This window comes from Enoplosus armatus, chromosome 7, assembly GCF_043641665.1.
Source record: "Enoplosus armatus isolate fEnoArm2 chromosome 7, fEnoArm2.hap1, whole genome shotgun sequence".
NCBI lineage: Eukaryota > Metazoa > Chordata > Actinopteri > Centrarchiformes > Enoplosidae > Enoplosus > Enoplosus armatus.
This window is the reverse complement of record NC_092186.1, coordinates 8,502,036-8,518,903: the sequence shown is the minus strand read 5'-3', so window position 1 is coordinate 8,518,903 and position 16,868 is coordinate 8,502,036. Positions and strand designations below refer to the sequence as shown.

Genomic DNA, 16,868 nt, shown 5'->3' with positions numbered 1-16,868 from the left:
CTTCTTCCAGCTACGGGTGCAGCTCCACTTCTTCAGCAGCAGCCGGTCTGCAGCAGAGAGATGAGAGGGCTCAGATACACAGCATCCACTGCAACTAGGAGTGTGTGTGTGTGTGTGTGAGTGTGTGTGTGTGTGTGGGAGTGACTGACAGATAGAGGAAGAGGACAAAAACAAAAGGAAACTGACTTCAGGGGAAATAACACGGATACATGCAACATGTAAATCATCTCTGCGTGCGTCTGTGCGGGTTGCCATGAACATCGATCCTCTCTGTACCTGATAGGAAGTCGCGGCGAAGAGCTGCTCAGCAGATGCGTGGGCTGAAATCTTAACCATCTCTTTTCTCCTCTTCATCAACTTTCGCTCCGCTCATGATGCCCGTATGGCGTCCCCCACCCCCCGAGCCCTGGAAAACTCCGGCTAAAAGCAGTCCCTCCGCTTCAGTCCGTGTATCCTGCGACCCCGCCGCGCCTCTCTCATTCTCTGCTTCTCTGCCGCTTCGTCTTTTCTCCCCGCAGAAGAACCATATCCGGGTTTTTTTTTTTTTTGTTGGAGTGATTACAAGCTGTAGGATATGAGTTGATGTCGCTGGTGGGCCGGGCACTGTTTCGTTTTCATCTGGCCACAGCAGCAGCAGCAGCAGAGCTGTGTGAGGAAGTCTTGTGTTTTTTTATGAGGAAGGCTTTTCAGTGACGAGGAATGGAGGGCAGGGCGGGCGCACGGTCTGAACATTGTCACTTTGCCTCTGTTTGGGCAAGCTGTTTGCACAAGGAGATCATTTCAGTCCCAGTCACATATGAAGCGATAAACTCTGCTCGTTTTTCGGCAGAGGTGGAGCTCTGCTGGGGGTGGAGGGGTATAAGATGAAGTATTCATCACGAGTCAGCCATGAGCCTTCATCTGGCTGCTGATCTCTCTATTTCTGACAGTAGATGCGTCAAATATTGGAAAAATGGATTTAATGCGCCTTTATCTTGAAGCCCTCAGTTGCTCTTAACTTTTTAAGTTTCCCCTTAAGCCGCTACTGCTTCTACTCCTCTCTTTTCCAATCTGATATCCTCTGATAGTTAAATAATATTAATCATATGCTCTCTGCGTGTTGCCACACCCACCTGAAGGATGAAGCTACATGATGCTGAGTGACATATTCAAACCCAAGACACAGTGTCTGCCTCCATACCCCGGAGTGAAATGTTCTGAAGTGTCATTTTATCCACATTTCCCCCAAAATTCATCCCATTTTGCGTTTCATTTTCAGTAATTACACCGTAACACACTGAATCCTCAGATCACATGTAGCGTAAAAGTGTGAAGATGAAGACTTGATATTCACCTGGCACAGGTTTCCAATGATCCTGGCTGGATAATGAGTCTGATATTGTGTCCTTAATCACTCATTTATTAAATAAAGTTCAATACACACACATTAAAAACATGGTGCAAGATTCTCCCTTGAGTTGCCTTTTCCAAGAGTAAAGCACATCAGTCACAGAGGCATGCATATTCAGAGGTGTAAAAGAAACACAACGTGGTGGGTCTTCTGTAATCTTGTGATTCATATCAGGTCTCCTGTTGCAGTGGTGGGTGTGTTTGTGTGTGTGTGTGGGTCCATCCGAGCCAAGTCAAGTCGTCCTTGTGCTGTCAAAGATCACGACAGTGTATTTGTGGTCATCAGTTCAGTGCAGCATCTTAATTTAGAGGTCATGAAGGCTGTAGGACTCCTCCTCTCAGCACAAATAATTCAGTAACACTCGTGTGAGGGCTGACAACAACACATATATATAGCACACCTCCTTATATTCTTTTTTTTTTTTCATTTGCAAATATTTTGTAACTGCGAAAAAATAAATGAAACACAGTTGAATGCATGGCAGTTTATCAAGACCAATTTGTCAAATTATTCTGATGTTTTTGCATCTTTTACATAATTTACAAGTTTATTAATTTCATTATGGCATGGTTGGGTAAACCATCATAGCCATTATCACATCACCTAAATGTATTTAATTATTTGTGATTAACAAAGATTTGTTATATTTTACATTCATTTGGCGAATGTTTATGTCAAAGCGATTTTTCTGCTTTTTCTGCTTTCTCTCACCCCATCGGTGTATATTGGTATTGGTACTGGTTGGTAAAAGGATGAATACATTTTGGGCGACCACTTCTCAAATCTTGAATGTTGGAGATTCCCACCAGCACCTGAGAGACAATTAAGGATTTTACTGTGATGAATGTCCGAACAAGTTTAAGGTCTCTGCAAGTTGACTTATTGAAATATATGGATATCATAGACATCATATGTCTGGAAGGAAGGACAACATGAAAATAATGTACTGTAAGTGTGCTCGGTTTGTTGCTTTTATTTTACTAAAATATGCAAAACCACTGATATGATCCTTTAAAATAGAGGGATTTTATGATTACAATAGGTCAGGTTGTGATATTTACAGCTCGGGCAGTGTTGCCAGAGATCTGCAGTGGTCTAGTGAGTGCTGGAAAAACTCATATGGTCAGATGAGTCATTGTTCCCCTGCTTTCAACAAGCTGACGAGTACATGTGTGGCACACAAACTAAAAGATGTTTACAGGGCTGGGCGCTAGGTTAGTCAAGTTTAAGTCAATTGCCATATCTATCCTGTGATGAAGCATATTATTCATGATGGGGAAAACATCTGTTCAGGATGACGTTTCTGACATTCCCAGAGAACAAAGGATCACTGCACCGTTTGATAGACGAGACAACAAAGAAAACTGTCTCCTGGCATCACCAGGGGAATCCCAGAAAGGAGAATTATACAGTTGTCCAGATTAGTTGAGCTGAAATGAAAGGAAATCCTGGATTTCCTGTGTGCCTCTGTTACCATGGCAACCGATGCCCTTAAACTGCCCTGTTCCCAGTGAAAGTCTGCCATTACCAAAGGTAGGACCGCCAGGTTTGTATCAGTAGTGTAAAGGCTTTGCAAAGGACTTCAGTAACTGCACTAGAAAATCTGCATTTATTTGTGTTTTTTCTGTATTTTGATTGGAATGAAATACAGTTAATAAAGGTCATTTGAGACCAGACCACCATTAACTCTCATTCCAAACACCATGTAGGTCAAAATAAGATTAAAGAATCGACAGAGGTCACTAAATGTAACAGTATCCTGAGAGCAGACGCTTTGGGGGGCAAATCTGAAGGATATTTAAACAGCATTTCCACCATATAGAGGCGATTGTGTCCAAGTGACACGAGCTAATTGACTGCCTGTAAAGAAATTTATTCTGCTTTCTGGAAAAAGCAATCTATCTTGCCAAGCAAATAAGCTGTTCATATTACTAATAATGCAATTCAGACCCGTTAACGATTAAAGGATAGACACTGGTAAGGTCATACATTTATTTTTGTTCTTTTATGTATAACATCTGCAGCTGTGAGTCAGTGAGCATTGCAACTGTTTGTTTAAATGTATCTTAAAATCACAAGTTGTTTTTGCATTTCGATTTGTGTACAGATGAGCTGATGTCCCCTTGATGTAGCTTCATATTTAACGAATGGACATGAGAGTGGAAAAAATCTTCTCTTTTAAGTAAGAAAGCACAAAAGCAAATTTCCACAAAGTGTCAGACTAGTCCTTTAACTTCCTGTCTAGAATACCAGCCTAACCTCAACCCAACGGAGTACTTGTAGGTGACGGAAGAATGTTCTTCAGGAGAGTTTATTACACGTGTAATGTTCATCAAGACACAGTGACGGTGGATCGTAGTGGCCGCACTTTACTTGTGTGCTTTACTTTGGTCTCATAAGGCTGAATTCAGTGTGAACTACCTTTAATTTCACCATATATTTAGATACGCATTTACACCTGCATTGTAGTTACAGAAAACATAGGGGAAACATGCTAGGACCCGCTGGTCAACATCAGAAAGAAGCATGCTTCAAGTATTTGATAAAGTTTGTTGCTGTTACGGAGCGTCCGCACGGTCCAGCGTCACACCTCAAAGCTGATCTCTCTTGACTGTCCAAACAGGGGCTCTGTTGCCAGGTGAGTGTCTGAGTATGCACGCCGCAGGTGTGTAGAGCTGCATGTGGTTTTGATGGCGACCTCATAGGGAGGCGGGGGTTCCTGCCACGGAGGAGGGTGAGGCGATGGACTAAAACCACCAGGGTCCATGGGAGGGTAGTCGAATTCCTCACCACGAGCACCTTGCCTGTGGCGCTCCATTGTCCTGCACTCGGGAAAACAGTGGCAGTGAGAAATCATGTGAAAACAATCATGTGGAAACCCTTGATGAGGCCAGACCAAACACAAATTGATATGTACAGTATAGTTCTGAGGTGTCGGCGGTTGTAGAGATCAGATGCTGGATAGCAGATGGGGTCAGGTTCTGTCAGTTTGTGTTTCCTGCCAAATACAGGAATTGAGTTTCACAAAGGTATAATGGACATGTTTGGTGTGCTGGATGATAAAAAGCTTTTGAAGTACAGCTGTGGTCTGTAACCATGAGCCATGTATACGCAGGGTTTCTTTACAAATATCTCACTAGTTTGTTTCACTAACTAGCACACCTCTAACCAAACAGCAGGAGCTAATCAGCTGCTTTGGTTCAAATAAAACCTTTGAATTACAACAGCACCATCTCCTGAATCCTGCTTAATTAAAGGAATACTTCAACATTTTGGAAATATGTTTATTCGCTTTCTGGTGGAGAGTTAGATGAGAAGATCAATACCACTCTGTGGGCCAAATATGAAGCTACAGCCAGCTGATCATTAGCTTAGCTTAGCATAAATACTGGAAACAATGGGAAACAGTTAGCTTGGCTCTGTCCAAAGGTAACAAAATTCAACTCTAAAGCGAACTGATTAAAACATTATATGTTGTTTGTTAAATCTGTGCAAAAACAAAAATGTAAAAATGGGGTTTTCTTGGGCATGACCCGTTGCCAGGCAACCAACAGAGACTCTAGGAAGTTCCCCATCCCAACCCCGTAAATTGTCATTTTGACACATTTTTGAGCCTAGCTAGCTTTTTCCAGTCTTTATGCTAAGCTAAGCTAACTGGTTGCTGGCAATAGCTTCACATTTAGCATACAGACATGAGAGTGGTATGAATTTTCTCATCTAACTTTCGTCAAGAAAGCACAAGTGTATTTCCTAAAAGTCTATTTTTTTAATTTCCTATTTTGTAATGATTATATTTAGATGACTGTCCATCTTGCCTGTGTGCAGTGTTAAACAGGATACCATCAATCAAGGACTGTCATCCAGAGCTGAGCACGGCCTGCAAAAGGCAAGTGGGCATTGTTTTCTTCAAGTTTGAAGGTTCATATGTATATTAGGACAAAATGAATCAGAAATAACGTCAAAGAAGGCATCTCTCAGCTGTTGGGGTCTGTGTGCAGGCCTCTAGTACAATTATGAACAGCTCTATCTCTGAAGGACCCTGAAAACTGATAACTGAACCTATGATGTCATCAAATATAGAGCTGCAACAGGGGGAATGAATTAGATAACATGGCAAAGTGGACAGTAAGTGTTTAGGGTCCTTCATAAAATGTATTCCTCTGGTTAACTAAAGTGGTTTTTATTTATTCTTAGAAAATCCATGTAATACACTTAAATCAGTAGCTGGAGTCATATTTTCTGGCTTCAGGATAAAATACAGATTGCACTGTAGACCTACAAAACAGTGGGCTAATAAATCTAGTTATTTTTCTTTCACCCACCTGGGCAGAAACGCTGACTGAGACTCTGGGAAGCGGCTCCCTGGCGGTGTGAAGAGGGCATGGCTGCCGAAGTTGGGGTAGTCGTACGGATAATGTGGGCACTCTGGGTCGAACTCCCTTTGGTTGTAGTTTGTGGCACTTTTGCTGTTCATAGCCCAGAATAGCCCCAGGATGAGCATGACCACCCCCAGCACCACGCAGCAGAGGGAGAAAGCCTGCAGGCGGCTCTGGGACGAGGACAGGAAGGCTGTGGAGCCCCCGGTCACAATGAGGAAGGCTCCGATGAGGATTGCTCCGTGGTGCAGGGAAGGCATCCTCCTCCAGGACCGTAACTGTGTCTGAGGTTACTGTGTGGGCTGTGACCGGCTGGTTAGAGTCACTCACGAACAAACAGTCCCATAGAGTGCTCTCCCCATGCACTCTCACACTGACCAGGCATCCAAACAAATTACTCCACAGTTACAGAAATCCTATTATGACAAGAAAAAGCTCACTGAATGTTACTTATTTGTTCCCATCATTTCCATCTCCCAAACTGCTGACCATAAAGTCCAAGTGTTCATCCTCACTCTGTAGATATCCAGCTCCTGTGGCAAAGTAGGCCTATTCAAAGTAATGGTTGGTTGGTAAATAAAGAAAAATAAAGCGGTGCAGGCTTTGATGCGCATCAGGCCAATGTGGACTAGCTGTGTTCATCATCAAGGCAGATGGAGGGGAGGACGGCAGAGCCCATTAAGAAATCTTTACTGGCGCCCCACCCTCCCTCTGTCTAATGTGCCTGAAGGGTACCACTTTAGCCCTGTGTGTGTGTGTGTGTGTGTGTGTGTGTGTGTGTGCGTCAAACAGCAATTTCTATAAACATAACTGGTCATATTGCACATGTTGTGGAAGTAAGGAATTAACAAAATAAGATGCTTTTGTAACTTCACTGTGTTGGGTTACAGAATTCATGAGTTGAATGTTTGGCAAGCCAGCTATGGACAGGACAGTTAGGAAACAAGCCCCATCACAAGATCCATAATAAGTTTTGTGATTTATGTGTGATTAAGTGATTTATAAAGGAGGCCCAATCTTCAGCAATCACTGGAAACTGCCTCCCTGGAATGTTATTTAATACTCTTTGTTCCTATTGCTGACCCAAAGCGCTGATGAACGGCCTATAGAATGTATTAAAGGGTTAATTAGTATTTACTTGCCAGTAAGACACTGTTGGAGCTTTTGACTTGGATTTGAAGGCCATGAATCAGAACCTATAGCCACCATTGAATACAATGAGGTTATGTCCTTTTTTCTGAATTTGACTCTAAATTTGTAGGTTTTAGAAACCTGAGATTTTATATTCTAATAATAATAATAAATAATAATAATAACAGTGGACTTTTATAGAACAAATACAACTAAAAAGGGACAAAAATATATCAACACACATTACACATTACAAATACATAAATAAAACATAAAATAAACATGACTAAGACTCTAAGAAGCTGTGCTTTAAGTTAAATGCTAGATATTGCCATGCTGCTAGTATGGCTAAAAATAAAATATAATTCACAGACTCACAGATTAATATGAAAAAAATATATACATATTTCTTTTGACCTCAGTATTTCTAAAATACTGGCTACAGCCCTGCTATTGATTAGGGTGAAATGTATATGATCCTCAAAATGACCATGATCATGCTTGGGGAATAAAGATGGGCTCAAATCAGTGACATATCTGCCTGTATTCATGTGTTGAATGTTATAACGGTTGGTAATTCAATACATTGATAGAGGCCACATGAGTTTAGAGTAAGACTGCCAGCATTAAGACGTGAGGATTATTATCTTCTCCTCAGACTTTGTCTGATATGGACTAGTGATGAAACAGCCATGAGGGCAGAGAGCATGGTGTGACAGCCTCTCTGCTGCACGATTGGTTCAAGTTCAGAAAGGCTACTGCTGGAGAATTCCCTACAGTCACTTGCTTGACCAATGAGCGTGGAGCTTTGGCGTGCGGTCCCGCCCCCTTGGCAATTTAAACCAATCAGTGTAGAGCAGGGGAGAGGCCGACCGACCTCCTAGCAACGCTCACCTATCGCAGCGAAGGGGTGATCGGGAGTCGGTGTTTGTGGTTGACATAATCAATACGAGGTTCACCCGCATGAGTTCCCCAGCCGTCTGCGGAAGGCTAACTAAAAAGTAAAAACAAATAGTTTGAGTTGGGAGGCCGTGCAGACTCGGAACCGAGCTGTCCAGAAACCATGGATCCGTTGTTGTATTTGGCGGGCCTGGTCGTCATGTTCCTGCTGTGGATCAAAGTCAAAGGTCTAGATTACGTGATCGTTCACCAGAGGTGGATATTTGTGTGTCTGTTCCTGCTGCCGCTCTCCGTTATATTCGACGTGTATTATTATGTGCGGGCTTGGCTCATCTTCAAGATGTGCTCAGCGCCCAAACTGCACGACCAGCGCGTGCGAGACATCCAGCGACAGGTGAGCCACCTTCATCTGGCAGTGTGTGTGTGTGTGTGTGTGTGTGCGCGCAGTATGATGCTCATTCTCATTTGGTGAGCTTAAATGATTTTAGGTCCATGTGTAATCAGTGACTTCGTGACCAGCATCACCGGCATGGTTAATAGCCTACATGGTACCTGCCGATGAATACGATGAGGACTTACGTATAATACATTTGTTTTGCAAGGAATCATGGGTAGTGGAAAACTCACAGTGGCTACTTGTGTGTCAAATGGCACAGTGATGGTGTGTTTTCAGTCATGTAAAATATATGGAGTTAAAGCAACTTTGTAAGAATTCAAACAGTGGTGCTGTCACTTTTATCTCTGTTTTCTTATCAGTCGCTCATTAATCAATTATTATGATTTTTATGCAGCTGGAGGATGTTTCATTATTGTTGCTACCATTGTGTTAGAACAGGCTTATGCTTAATTATCAAAAGCATACATTTTCTTTAATTCACCAATATAGAGCCCCACAACTGTCAATAAAAAGAGTTACTAAAAAATTGACATGCGGTCATGCCATGGCTTTCATACATTACATCATCATTAGAGCTCTAATAATTATCATATCAGATGGTAGTCCTGTTCAAATGTATTACTGATGTGTAACGTTCAATAATAGGGCTACTTAATAGCTAATTAATGTTTGGAGTTGGGTTAACTGGGCCTGCAAATTCATGTTCGCTGTGAAACTGTTGAACTAATCAAATACTCACAATACAGTGTCCATTATTATAGTCTGGAAATGAAGTGTGATACATGTGTGTTAGTGTGTTGTTTTCTCAGTATCTGCCTGTTAGAGAAATGGCTGCATGAGAGGGACATAACAGAAATTGGGCGAATATCATTAAGTAATATGGAAATGAATCATCCCAGCTATGAAAAGCAATCCCAGTCTCAACAACTCTGTCCGTCTCTGTGCTGTGGTACAGTTGAAATGTATGCAGGGATTTAGGTGTGCGAATTTAGGCAATCTACTTACAGTCTGATAACATGCTATGTGAGAGAGAAAGAGAGAGCAGACCTGACAGACAACTAATACCTTGGTTCCCAAAAGGATTTGGTCAGGAGAGAGGAATTTGACATGAAGTAGAGGTAAATCAAACTAGCCACAGGCCTGAGAGAGCTTTAGCTTGGAATCATGAAGGGAAGAAACATACGGGCTCTCCACAGTGGGATGAATGAATCCTGAAGTTGCTGCCAGATCCTTTGACCTCCAAGAATGTCCTCAGTCGTTTATACCAAGAAGGCTTTGACAGACATCCTTAATGATGGCTAAAATAGGTGAAGTCGGGTGTGCAGTGCGCCCACTGTAATAATCTGTATCATGTATTCTGACTCATTACAGGTGCGCGAGTGGAGGAAGGACGGCAGTAAGACCTACATGTGTACGGGTCGACCCGGCTGGCTCACTGTATCACTCAGAGTGGGGAAATACAAGAAAACGCACAAGAACATCATGATCAATATGATGGACATTCTGGAGGTGGACACAAAGAGGCAGGTAGGAGGACTCAACAGACACGCGTCACGCTACCAAATGATTGGACATTTGTTAAAAGTCTCCTTTTTCTTGCAAAACCAATGACATCCCCATCAGCCTCGGCTGTACTTTGTGTTCAGTGCTAATTAACAAATGTAAGCATGCTAACTTTCCAAACTAAGATGATGATGAACATAGTAAACATTACACCTACTAAACGTCGCCATGTCGGCTTTGTGGTTGTCAGCATGTTACCATGCTAGAGTTAGCATTTAGCTCAAAGCACCACTGTGCCTAATCACAGCCTCACAGAGCCGCTAGCATGGCTGTGGACTCGCTTATAGTGACATTGTACTCACCAAAGTAACTGCTGAGATCTGGAAACACAGGGCCACAGAGACAAGGAGTCAGAAGATCAGACAGGTTGTAAACAGACATCTGCCTTATTTGAAGGGACACTTTGCTTAATAACTATACAATTTTTTTCTTTCAAATAAATTTGGCTAACCTGCGGGTTTGTTTAAAGCTTGTGAGATCATCTGACTACATGTGTTTGTGGCTCCAACGGACTTCTGTTGAACAATGTTGCCTTGTTCCCAGATCTCAGCATTAAACCTGGTGAACACCATGTTATCATTAACCAATAGAAATGATGGCACAATTAAACAAATATTTATATTTATAATAACGTTTGGTTGAACTAGTACTCATAAAAATGTACAGTTGTGTCCAAAATAATAGCAGTGTGATTAAAAAGGTGAGTCAACGTCAAAATCCCTCAAATAAATTGTATTTTAATGAACACAAATGCATTGGGGACACAGCACTTTCTAATTCAAAGCAAGAAAATTGGAAAAAGTAATTGAATTTGATAATATTTTACAGAAAGTCAAGAAATATAATGTTCAAAAAAATAGCAGTGTTGACATCTGTCTTTACAAACTCAAATGTACTGTATAAACTAAGAAATGCTTGAAGATTAAACTTTCCTGAGAATCATAAACTAATATTTAGTTGCATAACCACGGTTTCTGATAACTGCTTCACATCTGTGGTGCATGGAGTCGACCAACTTCTGGCACCGGTCAACAGGTATTGCAGCCCAGGACAATTGTACTACGTTCCACAATTCCTCTGAATTTCTTGGTTTTGCCACATGAACAGCATTTTTCATGTCATGTCATTTTTCATTTTTCAAGTTTTCTATGGGATTAAGGTCCGGGGATTGTGCTGCCCACTCCATTACTTGAATGCGGTTTGTCTGGAACCATGATTTTGCTCGCTTGCTGGTGTGTTTGGGGTCATTGTCTTGTTGAAACACCCATTTCAAGGGCGTTTCCTCTTCAGCATACGGCAACATGACTCCTTCCAGTATTCTGATGTACTCAGACTGATCCATGATCCCTGGTATGCGATAAATAGGACCAACACCATAGTACGAGAAACATCCCCATATCATGATGCTTGCACCACCATGCTTCACCGTCTTCACTGTGTACTGTGGCTTGAATTCAGTGTTTGCAGGACGTCTGACAAACTGTCTGTGGCCCTTAGACCCAAAAAGAACAATCTTACTCTCATCAGTCCACAAAATATTACGCCATTTCTTTTTAGGCCAGTCAATGTGTTATTTGGCAAATTGTAACCGCTTCAGCACATGTCTTTTTTTTTAACAATGGGACTTTGCGGGGGCTTCTTGCTGGTAGCTTGGCTTCCATAGACGTCGTCCGATTGTTACAGTACTCACAGGCAACCTTAGATCTTCTTTGATCCTGCTGGAGCTGATTGGCTGAGCCTTTGCCATTCTGGTTATTCTCCATTTGAATAGTCGTTTTTCTTTTTCTTCCTCGCCTTTCTGGTTTTGGCTGCCATTTTAAAGCGTTTGATATCATTTTAGCTGAACAGCCTATCATTTTCTGCACTTCTTTATAGGTTTTCCCTTCTTTGATTAATTCCTTAATCAAAGAACGCTCTTCTTCTGAACAGTGTCTTGAACGACCCATTTTACTCTGTTTTTCAAGGACAAATGCACAGCCAGCATATGCAGCGTCAGTTGCCTTGATCCTTAAATGAGGGCCACCTGTTTAACACCTGTTTTTTTCACATTATCAATGACCTCACTTATTGAACTCAGCACTGCTATTGTTTTGAACACGCCCCTTTCAGTTAATGATTCAGTTTCACAGAATCAGCAGCATGCACGCCATGCCTGTTGGGTCTGTTGGTTTTCTATACCTTTACTAAACCTTCTAGAAACTTACTTGCAGTGTAGAAGTTGAAATTTTAACAAAAACAGTGATTTATCTTGCTAGTGATGTGGGACTGCTATTATTTTGAACACAACTGTACATGCTGGATTTTGTATTCAGCCTGATGGTGGATCTGTACTCAGTCATCTTTGGGTTTTTTAGGTGGTGAGAGTTGAGCCGCTGGCCAACATGGGTCAGGTGACCGCTCTCCTCAACTCTATTGGCTGGACACTGCCAGTGCTGCCCGAACTCGATGACCTCACTGTGGGTATGTTGTTCATATTACTGTGGATTATTTTCTGGGGAATCATCATAAGAGTGGGGTCATCTGTGGCTCTCAGGTTTCCAGAAATAGATAGATGCACTGGCGATTTCCACAGCTCGTTGTTCAGTGATGTAGATCCTGCATCTCCTCCATCAATCACTGTATCCTGTTTAGAGCGTCTGCGACTTCTCTAATAGTGTTAGAGGACTGATGCAGCTCAAAAGACGAAACTGGGAGGAAATGGCTGCAGTGTTGGAAGCACCCCTGGATCGGGTTTCATAATGGATTTCCTGATGCCATAAACTGCGCATCAACAGTCTAATGTTTTCCCATCAGGACGCGGTACATTCATTTATCCTGATGTCCACGGAGGCACATACATGCTCACTCCCAGCAGGCAAACGCTGCTCTCTGCTTGTGTGTTTGCCCGCTGTTGGTCTCACCTGGGAAGATATTGAATTACTAAGAGCAAACCTTTTACTCTCTCTCCTCCCTCAGGTGGTTTGGTGATGGGTACAGGCATTGAGTCATCCTCTCATATTTACGGGCTGTTTCAGCACATCTGTGTTGCGTATGAACTGGTTCTAGCTGATGGCAGCTTAGTACGCTGCACTGAGGTGAGTATTGAGTATGTGTGTGTGTGATCCAAGGGCCTGTATCATGAAATGAGATTAGTGCGTTATAGTTGAGCTTGACCACCACAGACTACCTGTAATGTACCTCTCTGCCTTGCCAGCAGAAACTGTCTTACATTACTTTTAACTGTTTATGTTTGTAATTGTTGGTTCATTTTGACAAAAAAGCACCAAAATGTTGTTTTCCATAATAATTCCAGACTACTGAAAATTTAAAAAAATAAAAAAGCCAATCATATTTAAAGCCTTAGTTTCAATATGTGTTTATTATTCACACTGTTCTAGTTGTGTGATTACACTGTATTTATTTCACTTTTCTTCTGCTACAGTAACCTAATTTCTCCCAGGGGTATCACCATTAGAAGCACCGGTTGGGTCGCGCTAAACATGCATTATATAATACAATATAGTAATAATTATGTTATAATGCAGAATAAAGTGAAGGCAACTGTTGGGAAGTAAAAAATCACAACACAGTAAATCCTGCAAGAAAATTATTAAATAAAATGAAAACTGGGGCATGGAAAAATTACAGACCCTCCCAAAAAAACAACGCACCAGCAAAAAGAAAAATGCAATCCTCCCCCTTTTGTGACCCCACCTCCCCCACTAATAATTTTCCAACAGTCCCTGACCCAGAGAGAGCCAGACTAGTGCAACTCGTGGAACTCGTGGTACAGGCCCCAGAGTAACGTGTTGTGTAATTGTCACACCAAGCAAAGCAAAAGGAGTGGTCTCCTTGTGGAGAAGATTAAATGGTCGACGCTGTGAGGTTTGCCAATGGCTTACTTGTAAAAGCCAACATGCAAGACAAATAGACTAACGTTAGACACCCAGAAGTCCGAGACCACGTTCATCACCGTAAGGCTGTCATAGATCTGTGTACAGTTAGTTCCTGTTCAAATACGCAATGAACTCTTCTGTCTAATAGGAGGAGAACTCGGACCTGTTCCACGCGGTCCCGTGGTCCTGTGGAACTCTGGGGTTCCTGGTTGCAGCCGAGATTAAAATAGTCCCCGCTAAACCCTGGGTGAAGCTGCACTATGAGCCGGTCAGAGGACTGGAGAACATCTGTAAACGCTTCACTGAAGCATCAGAGAACAAGCAGAACACATTTGTTGAGGGCATCCAGTACGCACTGGACACCGCTGTCATCATGACGGGAACCATGACGGACCACGCAGAGCCTGATAAGGTAATGAGGTGTTTTGTGAGCGTGCGTTTGACTTGTTCTCACGTGTTTGATCACATTTAACCTCCCTTTCCCCTCGTCAGATTAATAGAATCGGCCTGCACTTCAAACCCTGGTTCTTTAAACATGTGGAGGGCTACCTGAAAGGCGACTGCAGTGGAGTTGAATACATCCCTCTGAGACAGTACTACCATAGACACACACCCAGCATCTTCTGGGAGCTTCAGGTACTCGCACAACACTCACACATACAGAGCTTTAGGATTACATTAAGGGACTGCATATGTCTGCCAGATTTTAGCTTGTCATCATCTTATCAACTCCTTGCTCACTTCTCTTTATTACACTCTTATGCTCTTACTCTGTCACACACACATTTTGTACTCACATATACACACACACACACACACACACACACACGCCATTAGCCATTAGTGAGAAGGGTTTGGCATCCTTTGTTTTCTGTAACAGTAAATGGTGTGATTAATTATTCATAGCATTGGATCGACAGATATCTACAGGAGCTAGCTCTGGGCTTTTGGGTGCTCTCTGTTTTCGAAAGGGTTTTGTTTTGTAGACAGTGCAGAGGAAAGTCTGACAGAAAAAGGGCCAACCCCTCTTCGCGACAGACATCACTGTTATGTTCGGCATGGCGATGTGAGAGTGCTCGGCACTGGTTGGTGGGTTGTGGCTGCCCTCTGGTGGAATGTAAGAGTAGTGCAAGTGGATTGTATCTGTGTCTCAAGCTCGAACTGATATAATGACAAATTCTATCCTCATGTAGAAATTCAACATCATATAATGGAAAAGCCACATTAAATCAACAACAATATGCTTATGATTCATGTCATTGTAATATTAAAGGATGAGGATTTGAATTTTTATCAGCAACTCATATCTAATTGTTCAGTAATCTCTACTGGAAACCAGGCACACTGTTAGTTTTCTTTTCTTTTGAACATTTTAAAAAGGTGAATTCAAACCGCATATATTCAGATAAATGTTCAAAGTAGAATATTTAAATGCTTCATTGTTCGATTGCTAGTACAATTTGAATTATTACGTCTTTTGTTTGCTTCTGTACACACATTTAACTTTGTCTCAGCTAATAGGTCTGCAAATAATGATGATTGTCATTATCATTTAATCTAAAAAACATCTGGAAAACTGTTAAAAAAAAAAATGTCCATCACAAGTTTCCAGAAGCCAGCATGGCATCATAAAAGCATTTCTTGAATGATGTCCAACATGAAAAAATATTTATTTTTCAGTCATATAAAACAGAGAATCCTCACATTTGAGAAGCTTAAATCAGCAAATGTTTGGCTTGTTTGCTTAATTAATCACATAAACTATTAATTATAATAAATGTTCTGCCAATTGATTGACAGCACAATGCATCATGGAGAGCCTCTTTTTGTTTGTGTACGCATATTTGTATCTAGGATATTATTCCCTTTGGCAACAACCCGGTGTTTCGCTGGCTTTTTGGATGGATGGTTCCTCCTAAGATCTCACTGCTGAAGCTCACCCAGGGAGAGACCATCAGACGGCTTTATGAGCAGCACCACGTGGTCCAGGACATGCTGGTACCCATGAAGCATCTGCAGGCTGCCATCACGCGCTTCCATCAGGACATTGACGTAAGACTCGGAAGCGAATGAAGCCACTAAAGCCGCTCGTTGTGTATAGTACGTGCTCCTGCTTGAACTCCTTCTTGAACTCTTGTGTTATTTCAGGTTTACCCTCTGTGGCTGTGTCCATTCCTGTTGCCACCAGGCAGAGGGATGGTCCACCCCAAAGGTCAAGAGGAGGAGCTGTATGTGGATATTGGGGCTTATGGAGAGCCCAAAGTCAAACACTTTGAAGCTAAAGCGTCAACGCGTCAGCTGGAGAAGTTTGTCAGAGATGTACATGGGTAAGTCTCAAATAATACACGACATTTTGCATCCGTAAATAAAGTGATATGACGATCTAAGTGATGATATCGATACTATCACACGTTTACATTCAAGCTGCGTCTTGCTCGTACTATTACACTGACTCATCTACTGCTCACCTGCCATCTGCCTCCTGCAGGTTCCAGATGCTGTATGCAGATGTGTACATGGACCGAGAGGAGTTCTGGGAGATGTTTGATGGACAGCTGTATCAAAGACTGAGAGAGGAGCTAGGCTGTAAGGAGGCCTTCCCGGAGGTTTACGACAAAATCTGTAAATCTGCCCGACACTGACCTCAGACTTGTGTCACAGATAAAAACAAAAGAACTGTTATTCGCAAAGATGCAGCTCAGAATTTTCTACAGTGGAGTTAAGCTTTGAACACACTAATACAAGCTAAAATTAGTTATTTTTGGCAACCAGACTGTGTCTTAAGAGGCCCTTCTATCAATGTGAAGCAGAAGCACAAGCCTTGTAATGTTTTTAAGTTGTGAATGTATTCTCTTTATTAGTATTTCAACATTAATGTTCTGATTTCATGTGCTGCTTGACTCAAAACCCAAATGTATAACTTGTACTTTAGAGCATATTGCACCAAATGTTTCCTCCCCACCTTTTTTTAAATGTGTATGTTCTGTTTAACTACCTTACCTGTTCATCAAAGACCTTTTGCATATTTCTCTGTACACCTTTTAGTATCAGGTCAGCCTTACCTACAGTTTCCCAGGTGCCATACACTTTAAAAATATTACTTCCTAATTAGCGTCAGACACATATTTTCAAATATATACTTTTGTGATAAATCTATGATTTTTTTGTTAAAAAAAGCAACTATATTGTAACTTATAGGCTACTATTTTAATATCAAAATCAGATCATATCACTAG

At 41.8% G+C, this 16,868-nt stretch overlaps 2 protein-coding genes across 2 annotated transcripts; one reads left to right on the top strand and one right to left on the bottom strand.

Moving 5' to 3' along the window:
* Positions 1-3,974: 3,974 nt before the first annotated feature.
* Positions 3,975-6,026, bottom strand: LOC139287303 (uncharacterized). Its single transcript, XM_070908274.1, has 2 exons — positions 5,713-6,026; positions 3,975-4,212 (listed from the first exon to the last, which is right to left on the bottom strand). Exons 1-2 carry the CDS (start codon positions 6,024-6,026, stop codon positions 3,975-3,977), a joined length of 552 nt encoding a protein of 183 aa, XP_070764375.1.
* Positions 6,027-7,960: 1,934 nt separating this feature from the next.
* Positions 7,961-16,274, top strand: dhcr24 (24-dehydrocholesterol reductase). The gene is made up of 9 exons (XM_070909526.1): positions 7,961-8,191; positions 9,566-9,721; positions 12,112-12,217; positions 12,713-12,831; positions 13,781-14,044; positions 14,125-14,268; positions 15,487-15,684; positions 15,781-15,959; positions 16,121-16,274. Exons 1-9 carry the CDS (start codon positions 7,961-7,963, stop codon positions 16,272-16,274), a joined length of 1,551 nt encoding a protein of 516 aa, XP_070765627.1.
* Positions 16,275-16,868: the final 594 nt, after the last annotated feature.